This window comes from Mya arenaria, chromosome 3, assembly GCF_026914265.1.
Source record: "Mya arenaria isolate MELC-2E11 chromosome 3, ASM2691426v1".
NCBI lineage: Eukaryota > Metazoa > Mollusca > Bivalvia > Myida > Myidae > Mya > Mya arenaria.
In genome coordinates this window covers 32326763-32338566 of record NC_069124.1, presented here as the reverse complement: position 1 = coordinate 32338566, position 11804 = coordinate 32326763, and the positions used below count along the sequence as shown (strand labels likewise).

At 34.5% G+C, this 11804-nt stretch overlaps 1 protein-coding gene across 2 annotated transcripts; it reads right to left on the bottom strand.

The window, feature by feature from the left end:
- Positions 1-1550: 1550 nt before the first annotated feature.
- LOC128228704 (chitin synthase chs-2-like) lies at positions 1551-11804 on the bottom strand. 2 transcript variants are annotated; one of them, XM_052940173.1, is made up of 13 exons: positions 11721-11785; positions 11458-11527; positions 8504-8656; positions 8145-8313; positions 7590-7730; positions 6325-7376; positions 5900-6097; positions 5458-5564; positions 5234-5333; positions 4874-5009; positions 4370-4438; positions 4086-4221; positions 1551-3971 (listed from the first exon to the last, which is right to left on the bottom strand). In XM_052940173.1, the coding sequence occupies exons 3-13, from the start codon at positions 8563-8565 to the stop codon at positions 2485-2487; spliced, it is 3657 nt and encodes a 1218-aa protein (XP_052796133.1). In that variant the 5' UTR covers positions 8566-8656; positions 11458-11527; positions 11721-11785; the 3' UTR covers positions 1551-2484. The 2 variants fall into 2 exon arrangements, with proteins under 2 accessions (XP_052796133.1, XP_052796132.1); XM_052940172.1 differs by having other exon boundaries at positions 11458-11804.

The following is an 11804-nucleotide window of genomic DNA, read 5'->3' as shown; positions in this document are numbered from 1 at the left end:
ACATTATTATTCATAAGGGGGAGTGTTCAGTCGCTGAGAACTGAACTTTTTTATGCATAACCCTAAGAAACCATTTCTGCTCATACTATAGAATACAAGGTTATATAGCTGGCATGTAACTGTCATTTAATGTCACTTCCGGGTTCCCCATTCGGGCCATTTATGATTTACTCATATTGTGCGATGATTTAATCTTTGTTTCAACAATACTGTAAGAATGACCGGTGTTATTAAAAGTTAAACTTACCCTTGTTTGCATTGACAGTATGCTTCACACACACAAGCTTTTCCTTTGTATCCATGTCAATGTTGACAACATAACGGTTATCCTTGGATAGTTGTTACCCCGTAAGTGTTAGATATCTTCATCCTCTAAAGATATATCGAGCCTTCCGATTCCTTTGACTACTATTTTTTCGCAGTGAAATGTCACATTTATGATAAATTGTCAGGAATATCGGAAAGTGAAACGACGCGAGACGCCATTGCTTCCTTGTTTGTTTGACTGACATAGGCAGAGTTCGCTCCCTTGATATCAGGAGGTGTGGCTTAGAAACCGCTGTCGTAAGGTCAATTGTAACCAAATGTATTTACTTAAAAAACATTTAAAACATACTTATAAATAACGCCAAGTGTACGTTACCCGCTTGATACGGTGGCCCTAATTTTAGTTATAGCCTAGACAAATGTCAAATGTTAGAATGCCGGAAAGATAATGGTCACTTTCTCCATGCCGTGGAACTCACGCAGACTCTTATTCTGGCAAAAGTTGTCTGCGGGCATCCTGAATTGTTCGAGGGAATTCACGGGAAATACAAATGTTTGTATGCCCAACTTTATATGCCTGATCTATGTCAGAGAATGTACATAATAAGGATATTGATGTGTCGCGCGCATTGTCAACATTTGATGTTATATAACGTCCAATGAGTATGTCATCACTGACATGAAATGTATCCTCTGAAAATCCCAAGTGGTTGCGTAAGACGCACAAGACAGCATGATGAGGAGTTTGGCTTTCAGCCTCGATAACACCGGAGAATATTCCGTTCCTTCCCCTTATCCAGGCCTCAAACTCAACATGTTTATACCCTAATACTACAAGTCGTTTATTGACGACCAGAAGATGTGCATTGCTATTGGCGATAAATTCCAGTGACAACTGTTTGCATTCAAAGAGTCAAACTCAACTTTGGGGCATACCGGCATACCTCAACAACTATATTGCACTAACCTATATATATTGCTATTATATCTACTGCTTGCCATAATTCAGCAGTAGTGAATATTCGCAAAAATAATCTTGAAATTAGCTAATAATCTGAAACTCTGGATACCCTCTTATTATCCATACAATGAATATGTGTGTTTGTGAACGATCTCTTTTCTAATACGCATAACTTTTTAGCTGTTTAAATTGAAATACTCAAAGAGTGTCTACCGTTACGATGCATAAACGTATTGGTGCTGGAAAGTAATCAAACTTCAATTTGTGTTAGTGTTAATCTATACATTCGACATCGTTTTTTTTAAAGCAAAAACTGCAAAAATGAAATGTTTGCACGCTTTAATGAACCATACATAATTTAAAACGAATATCAAATAAAACAAATGCACATTTTGAGATATTATTCAGATATAAGTATAAAGCGAAATAAAAATTAAAATGTTTTAAACATGAGTTTATTAGCTAACGTTTTAGTGCTATATTAAAATAATACAGTGAAAATAACAGGGACAAGCCCAGTAGTCAAGAAATGATTTGTTAAATAAACCTTGTTTAGATGCACATGGTAAGGGCCTGAACGACAATGAACAAAGGACACACACGTGTAAACACCACATACATAAATACAAATACCACAAACTGACCGCACAAGAATGAAAAATAAACCATCAATAAAAAAGAACAGATAACAGATAGATACGAACATACAATATTGATTAACATGGATGTAGTTTTTGCTTTCAATATGGGATATATTATCATTGTTATTGTATCCGCTGATATGAATTATTTTCCCCCATGAATATTGGCGTTAGTGTATTTCATTCCAGGTCTTCAAAACAACCATCAGCAATAGCATTTTTTATATTGCGCACACATTGTATTTTGTGCCAGTAAAGACGTATTTCCTTGAGTTCGGTTATCTTAATGAAGGTTCATCATCGCTGTCGTTATGATCAAAATCAGGCTCGTGCAAATAATCAGGCGGCGGCTCATCAGATTCTACCTCTTCCCCCAAATCATGCTCAAACTCTTTCATTTGTTTTTGAAAGTCATGGGTGTTGATGTTCTCCGCTTTGTTTTATGTTGCGGAACCATAAATGTCCTTGACTCTTGTTTACTTTATGAAGGAGATGCGTATCATCATTAGTTTTATTATAGCCGTCGTTATGATACGCAGCAAGCTTATTTTTATAATCAGGCGGCGGCTTATCTGATTTTTAACCTTTCCCATGCCCTTTCATGTGTTCTTCAAATTATTGCGCTTTAGTCTTTGTTCGTTTTAAACAGCGGCACCCAAACACCTCAGTGCTTGAAATAATATGGCAGAAAGTTTTCCATCGATAAAAAAGCATAAAGATGAATTGGATCAAAAGTAAAATTGCAAAAATTGACAGAAACATTATTGATAATGATTCATATAACCTTTCTTTGCTTACTTGTAATTGCAACAGTGCTAATGCTAGCATTAAGTTCAACATAAAGAAACCGTACACACAGTTGTTCCTTAACGCCATTAATTCACGATTAAATTTTTCTTGAAGTTTCCTGTTGCTTTCTAGTGGTTTCAAATACTTGTTTATATATTTTGTCCAAAATTCCTCTTCAGCTTCCTCGAGCTGAATTGTTTCAAAGTTTTGTTTTGAGTCTGTTAATTGTACCTTTATCCAGTAGCTATCGTCCTCATGATCTATTTTTTCCTCACCTTGTTCGCATTGTTGTCTCTCAATATCGTCCGAAGTTGAACCTTTGGAGTTGATTTTAGCGAGTTTTGCCTGCAGGATATGTCGAACTAGAGTAAAAAGCAAACGCACAAACGATTTCTTTCCACTTTTTACTTCAGACTGAGTTGATTGTGATTTGGATTCTCGAATACCCCAACTGATGTCATGTAGATTGCACACGTAAAACACTGTCAGAAAAATAAATGTAGAAGGCACAGAAACGAAATAAAGCAAGCCAGGAAACAAGCATGTGAACTCTTTAGGGTGAAGCAACGCAGATATCAGTAATACTAGACCGATAGATATGAGGAAGATCACGGTAGGAGAAAGAACTGTCTCGTTTGTGATGTTTACCATTGTGCCGATTGTAACAATAACCATTACAAGTGAATATGCTGTGCTTAGTATTGCGGCTACATTGAGTTGCTTTTTCTGAGACACTGTCAGGCATAACACTGCGAACAAAACTACCGGAGTCACGGCAACGAAAAAGGCATACCATGGCGTTAAACCTAATACCGTACTGAATGACCCTGCTATCATAAGAATGACAGTTCCAGGAGCTAACACACTTGTTATAACTAGCACCAATTGATAAAGCATGAACAAATGGTTGATTTCTCTGTTGTTTTGGACTAGTTGTTTCCAAGAAAGGACCAAGTCCATCATGTTTGCCATTGTTGATGGTGACCAGCGCCGTCTTTGAACAAAAAAATCCCAAAAGTTTTCTGGTGCAAACGTTTTTGCATCTGAGGCTGCGCAGTAGTCTATCTTGTATCCTCGTTTAAGGAGCAGGGTGCAAAGCCATCTGTCCTCGCCTTGTTCAAACTGCACAAGGTGAATTCCTTCCGTTGGCTCTTTGGTGTACGTTTTCAAGACGTTATCGTCAACTAGGGCAGATGCTCGAAATAAAGAAAAGCATCCAGGACAACAGAGCACAGAACCAAAGATATGTTCGCTTGCTTTTTGAAGCCAGTGTCCGACTGCATATTCGAATTGTTGGTACCAGACCATTGGACCTTAAGTGAATAATTGTTAGATGTGAATAAAGATAAATAATGAAAAAACATAAAGTTATTGACAAAATGCATATCATTTTATCAAAAAAAAGAGTTAAATGCTCATAGAACTACCTGATCCTATGGGGTGAATTCTACCACAAACTGCTCCGACACGGCTGTTCATCTTCATTCGATCCATCATTCGTAGGACTGACTCCGGCTCAAAGTCTACATCACCGTCAAGGGTTAAAATGAATGTGTTCTTCAGCTGTACAGTAAATCAATTTTATTATAAAACACGTCATAAATGAAATAATAGTACACACATATATAGTAAGCAAATGTTTTACTAAATTCATTTGATAAATTTATATAAATGAAATCCCAAATGGCTGATAATCATTAAAATAACTTGCCATGTCTTTAAACTTTATTGGATAGGCCTTCCTCATTTTGTACACCAGACAATAGTACATATACATCACCTATATTGGAAAAGAAAACGTTAAATAAAAATAAATTAGAAGACAGTATGAAATAAAAGTGATAAAATGCAGGTTGTTTAACTTAAATGATATAATGACGAAAGTAGATATTAAGGTCATGGTATTTTGATACATGTTGATACAGCCCGACTACTATTACAATGACGTATTAAAGTAATGCAAACTAAAGGGACAAGCCAATTTACCATTTACCGTGCATGCTCTCGTGATAACATACCGATCCAACGACATATGAGACACAAACGAACTATCAAGACATAAACAACGCGCGCGCACACACACACGCACGCGCACGCGCACGCACACACACACACACACACACACAAACACACACACACACACACACCAACTCATCATCGATATACAATTCATGTTTTAAAAGGCTTTCTGTAATTGTTCATATAAATATTTTACCTGAGACCAACGTTTTCTGGCCCTTATCTTTTTCTTATCCTTCAAATGCAACGTCATTTGTGTTCCTCCTGGGAGTTTAAGAATAAGTTTTCCGCCATAAGGTGTCTGTACCACTTTTTTCATCAATGAACTGCTCCTTAAAATTCAAATACATATGATTTACTTCGCTGTGATACGGTTGCTCAAGGTAAACCGAAGTTTTAAATTTTCTTATGGAACATTCAAACACATTTTAACAGCATTCCTTTATGAATTTGATTTGTTTGCAAACTTACAAATACATTTACCGATAATTTATAGTTTGTGCAACTAAATACACCTCTACACTATTTTACTACGGGAATAAAGCTTACTACATACCCAACGGCCTTTTGCAAACATGGCATAAACTGGAGCATATATTCATTAACCTCTCGACCGTTTTTTGTTGAGCAAAATGCGTCGTCAAATACTATTTGCACTGAAATATAGAAGATTTTACTTCAATATCTTTAGACATTGCTTATTGTTTTACCAGATGTTAATTGACATATGTTTGGTTTGAAACTAAAACATGCATAACATACTCTGCTTAGTGTACTTACCTTCAACTTCAATTTTATCAGGGTCTTGTGTTTTCTTTTCAGTGTCTTGTTTTCCATCACCTTCTTCGTTGTCGGCTTCACCTCGAGTAAATAAGTGCAAATCTAATCTGAAAAAATGTGATAAGAAAATTAGATGGAATTCATACTTCGAATTAAAATGTATGCACACTATTATTCGCGGCATAAGGTATTAACAGGCAATTAAAAAGTATTGTTCACTGGTGTAATTTCTTAATGAAAGATATATAAATATCTTTAAAAATAGTTTTACAATTTTCATCACTTTCTCAAACGTAAAACATGAAAAAACAGCATGCTGTGTTATTGATGTAACGCAACGATATTACCTCAAAGAAGCAGTAAAATTTCCAGAGTCGAGTTTCTTATTTTCATAAGCTATAATACAATGAACAATACAGGGACGAGCAAGACATTTATAAACCTGCAAATAGACTTTAGTAGCTGACACATTTCTTTACAGGTTTCGTGCCACATTGTTACGCAGATGATGACTTTCGGAATGTCATCCCTCTGTTGTATCCTGTCCGTATGGAGCTCTCCAATTTCATGGTCATTTCTCCTTCGCAGGAGCATGTTCAAATCGGGGAAGATGAAATCGAAAATACAACCAGAAAAAAACCTATCAACGTAAAAACGTAAAATTCGACAGTCTCATTAACACATTCAAACTTTTTATACATTAATTTGCTAGATGAATTTAATTTCCATATTAGAACTCTATTTTATAAACCGTGAACATAATCTGACTTCGGATAGCTTTAGATGTAGATATATCATATTGCTTATCATATTCTTCTGACATAAGTCTTTAAAATGTTACTATAACTAAATCCCCTGTTATTGTACCTTTCCTGTTTTGCCATTCGCTCGACCCGAGGAACCCAGATGTACCACGTTAACGTGATTACAGCAATCCAAGCCAAAGCACCACTCGTTATGAAAAACTGATAGTCTACAGGCAAAGAACATGTCAAATCAGTTCCGACTATGTACTGGATACTTTCAAGAAAGTTATTGCAGGAAAGTCTTACAACAGCAATTGTGGATAACGGCGGGGTAAGAATGAGTGGCAAGGCAAATGAAAATTGCTGCATTGACAATCGACAAGCCAACAAAGCCGATTGAGAAATCACAAGTGAACATGCCATCATTCTTACTTCAAACTTAACGCGGAAATAAAACTTCATTAAGTGGTTAAAAATGAAATGGTTCGTCGATATCAATGTCCCGTCATGTGGTTGCACTGGAGTCGAAACTGTTGAATTAGACGAAATGTTTCCATTCAGTGTGAATTTCTCGTTTGTCAGAAATGTTTCAGTTGCAAGATTGTTTTTGTTGGTGATTGTTTCAATCAGTTTCATGTCTAAATTCAGCACTATCAAAATAATAAACATTAAGCATGTTAACCAACGAACAGATAATCGTATAAATTCTTGTTTATTTTCGGCATTGTACTGTTTCTCTTTTATTTTAGATTCGCTTGTCTCCGAGTCTTGGGAGTTCAATTCCCCTGCTGTTTGTTGTGTAGCATATGCAGCTCTACTTCTAAAGCAAAGGAAATTATCCAAATAGCATAATGACTTCAATATCAAAAAAGTTGGTAACGCCCATTTTAGATGCGGGTCGCTATCAAAAGGAATCAACCACTTCATGAATACTAAAACACTCCCTGCCAGTGCCAAAACCGGGAAACCAGCTACACAAAGTTTGAGGAAAGAACTCTTTCTGATGCGACTCTTTTGTTTAAGCCGACAAATTAAAGTCACGAACTGGCAGATGCTTGGAATAATTGGTAGAGTTGTTAGAACTAAACATGCCCTCAAACTGTCCAGTAATGGAAGCGCATAGATAATCAAATAGACCTCTCCAATAGTGCTCACGGCCTGCAGGATAGCTGTCTAAAATGGTCAATAAAACATGTACTTGAATGTCTAAATGAATTTTAACTGCATATTTAAATGTATTATTATCATTTAATTGCATGTACTTGTTTATATATTAAGCTTTAACAAACTGACAAATAATATACATGTAATACAATCGTCATATCTATTCATTTAAATTATTTAAATCATAACAGCAGAACAATCGATTTAGGGAGGATGACTTACCGCTATGTGACGTTTTGTCCATTTAGTCTTCTGACCTTGGAAGACAACTCTCCAAAGAATTATAAGAGATGTCAAGAATTCAAAAAATGCAATGCACACGAGAATTGAAATTGCTCGATTCTTCTTGTCTTCAATTTTAGACTAAAAAGGAACTTTAATCTTATGGATTTGATACCTAATTTTCAAACCTTTTATGTAAACAAATCTGAACTGAAAGAAGGAAGTCGTTGGTTTATTATACCCCAACAATAGTATCATTTTACATTAATTTGCATACTGGTCTACGCAAAATTTGTATACGTATCTATATGATAATATCATGTATGACTACTTGTGGACATTTTATACTTTTGCAGAACTGATATTTGTCAGTCGTTGATTTTTCAACAAACTGTAACACCAAACACATATTTGAAATAGTTTAATTTAATATTCTGTTTATAACTGCTAAATCCTTTATGGTATAAATAATAAAAATATGATTTCATATCAAATGTTTTTAAAAACTTCTAGCAAATGAGCAAATTTAATTGCAACAAATGAGGTGAGTTTTACCTGTGATAGGTTGTTAAGAAGGGTCAAGAAGTAAAGCTTGTGCAGTATGCCGCATGAAAGCAGCAATAGCGCCAAAACAAAAAAGAAAACAACTCTGCATATTTTCAAAAATGTGTCACCGCATTTTGAGGACTTGTTTTCCTTTTCCTTAGTTTCTGTGGGAAAGTCCCTGAAAAAATGAAGATGAAAGGGCTTTAAAATGATAATAAACTCATTTTATCACCGGTATAATGTTGTCAAGTTTTGACTACTGGGTTTGTCCCTTAAGTTTTCATCGAATTATATCACTTATGTATATAATTTTCCAATATGGAAAAATGCACTACAATAGTTTTCTTTTCTCTTGCAAGTGATCTTACTCTTCATTGGGGTCCATGACAGCCGATTCGCTCTCTTGACGCGGGCTGACCTCTTCGTCCATCTTTCTCCGCGTGCTCTGCGGTGTGGACTGGCCAGAAGGTGCCTACCCCAGTCGTTGCTTTGTTTCCCACTCTCAATTTCGGCAAGAACAGCTTAAAAGAAGTTATCTTTTAGACATTATCTTTTTAAATCCATTTCCATATTTGTTACTGCGATCACAAAACTAACCGTGATTGGGAGCTGTATGTTTTAGATTCAAACAGAAAAGACCAGAACAGTACAGACATTTTATTTAGACTTGTACAACTTACATAGTTAATAATACATACATTGCTCATATATGCATATTGTGAACTTGACCACTAATCACATCTTGTATTGATGTTTTATATCTGTGCATAGTTTTTATTATAATATTTATTTATTTTTGATTGTACGCGGGGTTTGTTCACTCGCATTCCGTTCGTTAAAATCCTCTTAAATACACTGTTCATAGTTTTTCCATTATGAGATAACTGCTTTTTTACATTATTGATATGGCATTTGTATTAGATACCCACTCAATACATTCTTAATTACGTGTATTCCAAATAGCATATTATAAGACATCTTATGTAACAGTCCGCATTCATATTTACCTGAAGATCGTTATTCCTTATTTGAAATTTTCTATTTTGGTACATCATTTCATTTCACAAAGTTGTTTAATTCGTATGAAAAGATGAAACACATTATAATGGTGTGATTATATGCCTATTTGCATCAATGTCTTATCAATGCAGAACATTATTGTTGATATGGGATAAACAAAATACCCAGATCTGATTCATTTGATGAATGGCATATCAAGGATAGAAACCACGATACAAATCTACGGGAAAAAATAATTTGAATAGATCAAGACATTTTAGTCTTGAATAATTATTCCGACTAAATCAACTTTTTGCCTTAGAATAAACTTATATAAGTATCAATAATATAGATTTTTAACATTTTAATACAATGTTTCGCTTTTATTAGATACTAAAGAGTATACTTATAATTATATGTCATATTCAAAAAGCTGTATAGCATATGGAAATACTTACAGATGGATTAAATATGAATGCGCAAAGGGAAACCGCCATTTAAAAAACTCACATGAATTATTGTTTAGTTATCATATGTGATTGAAAAACATTAAAAAAATATATATATACATACTATGAATAATATGATTCATATATTAATGTCGTCCATATTATTTAAGAAGCATTAAAAAAAGATTCAAAACAGTATTTGGATAACCCTATGGCATGAATAAAACGAAAGTCAAAATGTAATATTAATGAGCCAAATCACATCCAGCAGTACCTTCATTACTTTGATTTCCTAAGGCTAAGCCTTTTTGCGCTGCTTCCTTTCCTGCATTATTTTATGGCCTCCATACTAAGGATTTTGGGAACAGCCAATCCTCTAAAGTATTCAAATCATATACCTCGAACAAAGGGTGCACATAAATATGGAGTAACTGGATATAGTTTAGGATTAGTTTATTCTCAAATTAAAATATTTTTGCAAGGTTTCGCGAGATTTTGCTACCAAATATTATGTTTTTTTTATTAAAGTGGCTATTATTCAGACATATTTTGAAGAATACATGTAAATTAATAAGTTTAGCTTTTCGCTGACCTATCAATTGAATGATATTGTTAACGATTTCAGAAAAGAAATAAGAGTCAACATGTAATTCCACTCATAACTTTGCAATCGTTCGGAATAGATTGTTCAAAATGATAACGGTTTTAAATTTCATAATTGTCAAATTAACGTATTAGATGCGTATTGAACTTATATTGAATGGTCTGTTTGAAGTGTTCGTATTTGTGTATGTGGTGTTTACATGTTTGTGTCTCTAGTTCATTGTCGTTTTAGCACTTGCCTGGTGCATCTAAACAGGGTTTTCGACAACTGGGCTTGTCCCTGTAGTTTTCATAGTATTATCATAATAATGCCTTGAGACCCTTGAACTCATTTAAATTGAAGTTATGATGTTGTTGTTTTCTGTAAAACTTAAAATAAATCGATGTAGATATTTGTAAAAGGTTAGTATTCTTTAAATGATTTTAAGAATTATAATGAGCAACTTTTCCCAGAAGTCGTCAAAAACAACAACAATAAACACAGTGTACTATTTAGCCACGCATGTAACTTAAAGGGACTCGCTCACGTTTGTTCCCCGGTTAATGCATCTGAATACACTTATATTATAACTATTTTTCTCTCTGATACCCAATTTGAAGTATACGGTGCTTGAAATATAAAAGATATTCTTGTTTTAGTGGGGTGTGACCCACGCCGGTACAATCAAGGAAAAATAAGAAAACTGACAACAAAACCTCACGCCCACATGGACTCCTACTCAAACATAAAAATAACTCAACCTTTAAGCCTTTTGTTGAAAAGCGTTACTAACGGTGTTTAAAATCGTGGTCTTCAAAGAGAATATTTGAGCATATATCAACATTTGTTGAAGGGTTCCAGCCGTCTATATCTTGGTTTTAACACTCCTAATTATTTGCCACACTTTATTCCATCACACAAAGAAGTGCATTTTACAAAAACATGAGCAAGTTCCTTTCAAATGAAAATGAATTACAGTCGGCTTTAGGCAGATGTGCAAATGAATTTGGGAATCGGAATTAATCCGAGGGGCCTTTTTCATAAATATTTTAGTCGAATTTAGTCGTGAATTGAAATCATCTTAGTTACACTATTTTACTACATATTTGTGAGAATTAAACTTTGTCAACATTGAAAATAAAAACGAAGTTGAGGTATTAAAAACAAATCGATGTTTTGCCATTTGAGACATTAAAACAGATTTACGATAATTGAAGAAACTACTAAAACCCTTTACTGAAACGCCCCCCCCCCCCCCCCACGCCCCCCACTCCGGTAGTCAAAAACTTACTGTGATCACTAAACGTTTGCTTCGTGAATCGTTGTACATACGTCTTCAAGGGTAATTAGTTCAGCAGCATCTGAGAAGTTTTAAAGTAATTTTCAATCTCCGATATTTAATATGTTTCGGCAACTTCGACATTCATTTGTAATATTGCAGAGGTTATGTATTAACTTATATAACACATCGCCACAAATACTCCAATCGCTAAAATTGAGCAAACACTAATTGTCTTGTATAAAAATTGTTTAAGTAGGAATAAAAAAACACACTGATATTTTAAATAAAATTTGATGTCTTAGACGAAATCCTTTTCACCAAGTATAAATTCAAGAGGACAGTGAATGCAGTGTGAA

Bases quoted from the DNA above. Each gene is read 5' to 3' on its own strand.
- LOC128228704 (XM_052940172.1), bottom strand. From the start codon at position 8,565: ATGGACGAAGAGGTCAGCCCGCGTCAAGAGAGCGAATCGGCTGTCATG. The intron at 7,377-7,589 runs GTAAGTCATCCT...TGACCATTTTAG, and splicing joins GGACAAAACGTCACATAGCG to ACAGCTATCCTGCAGGCCGT. The intron at 4,439-4,873 runs GTAAAATATTTA...TTTCCAATATAG, and splicing joins CCAGAAAACGTTGGTCTCAG to GTGATGTATATGTACTATTG.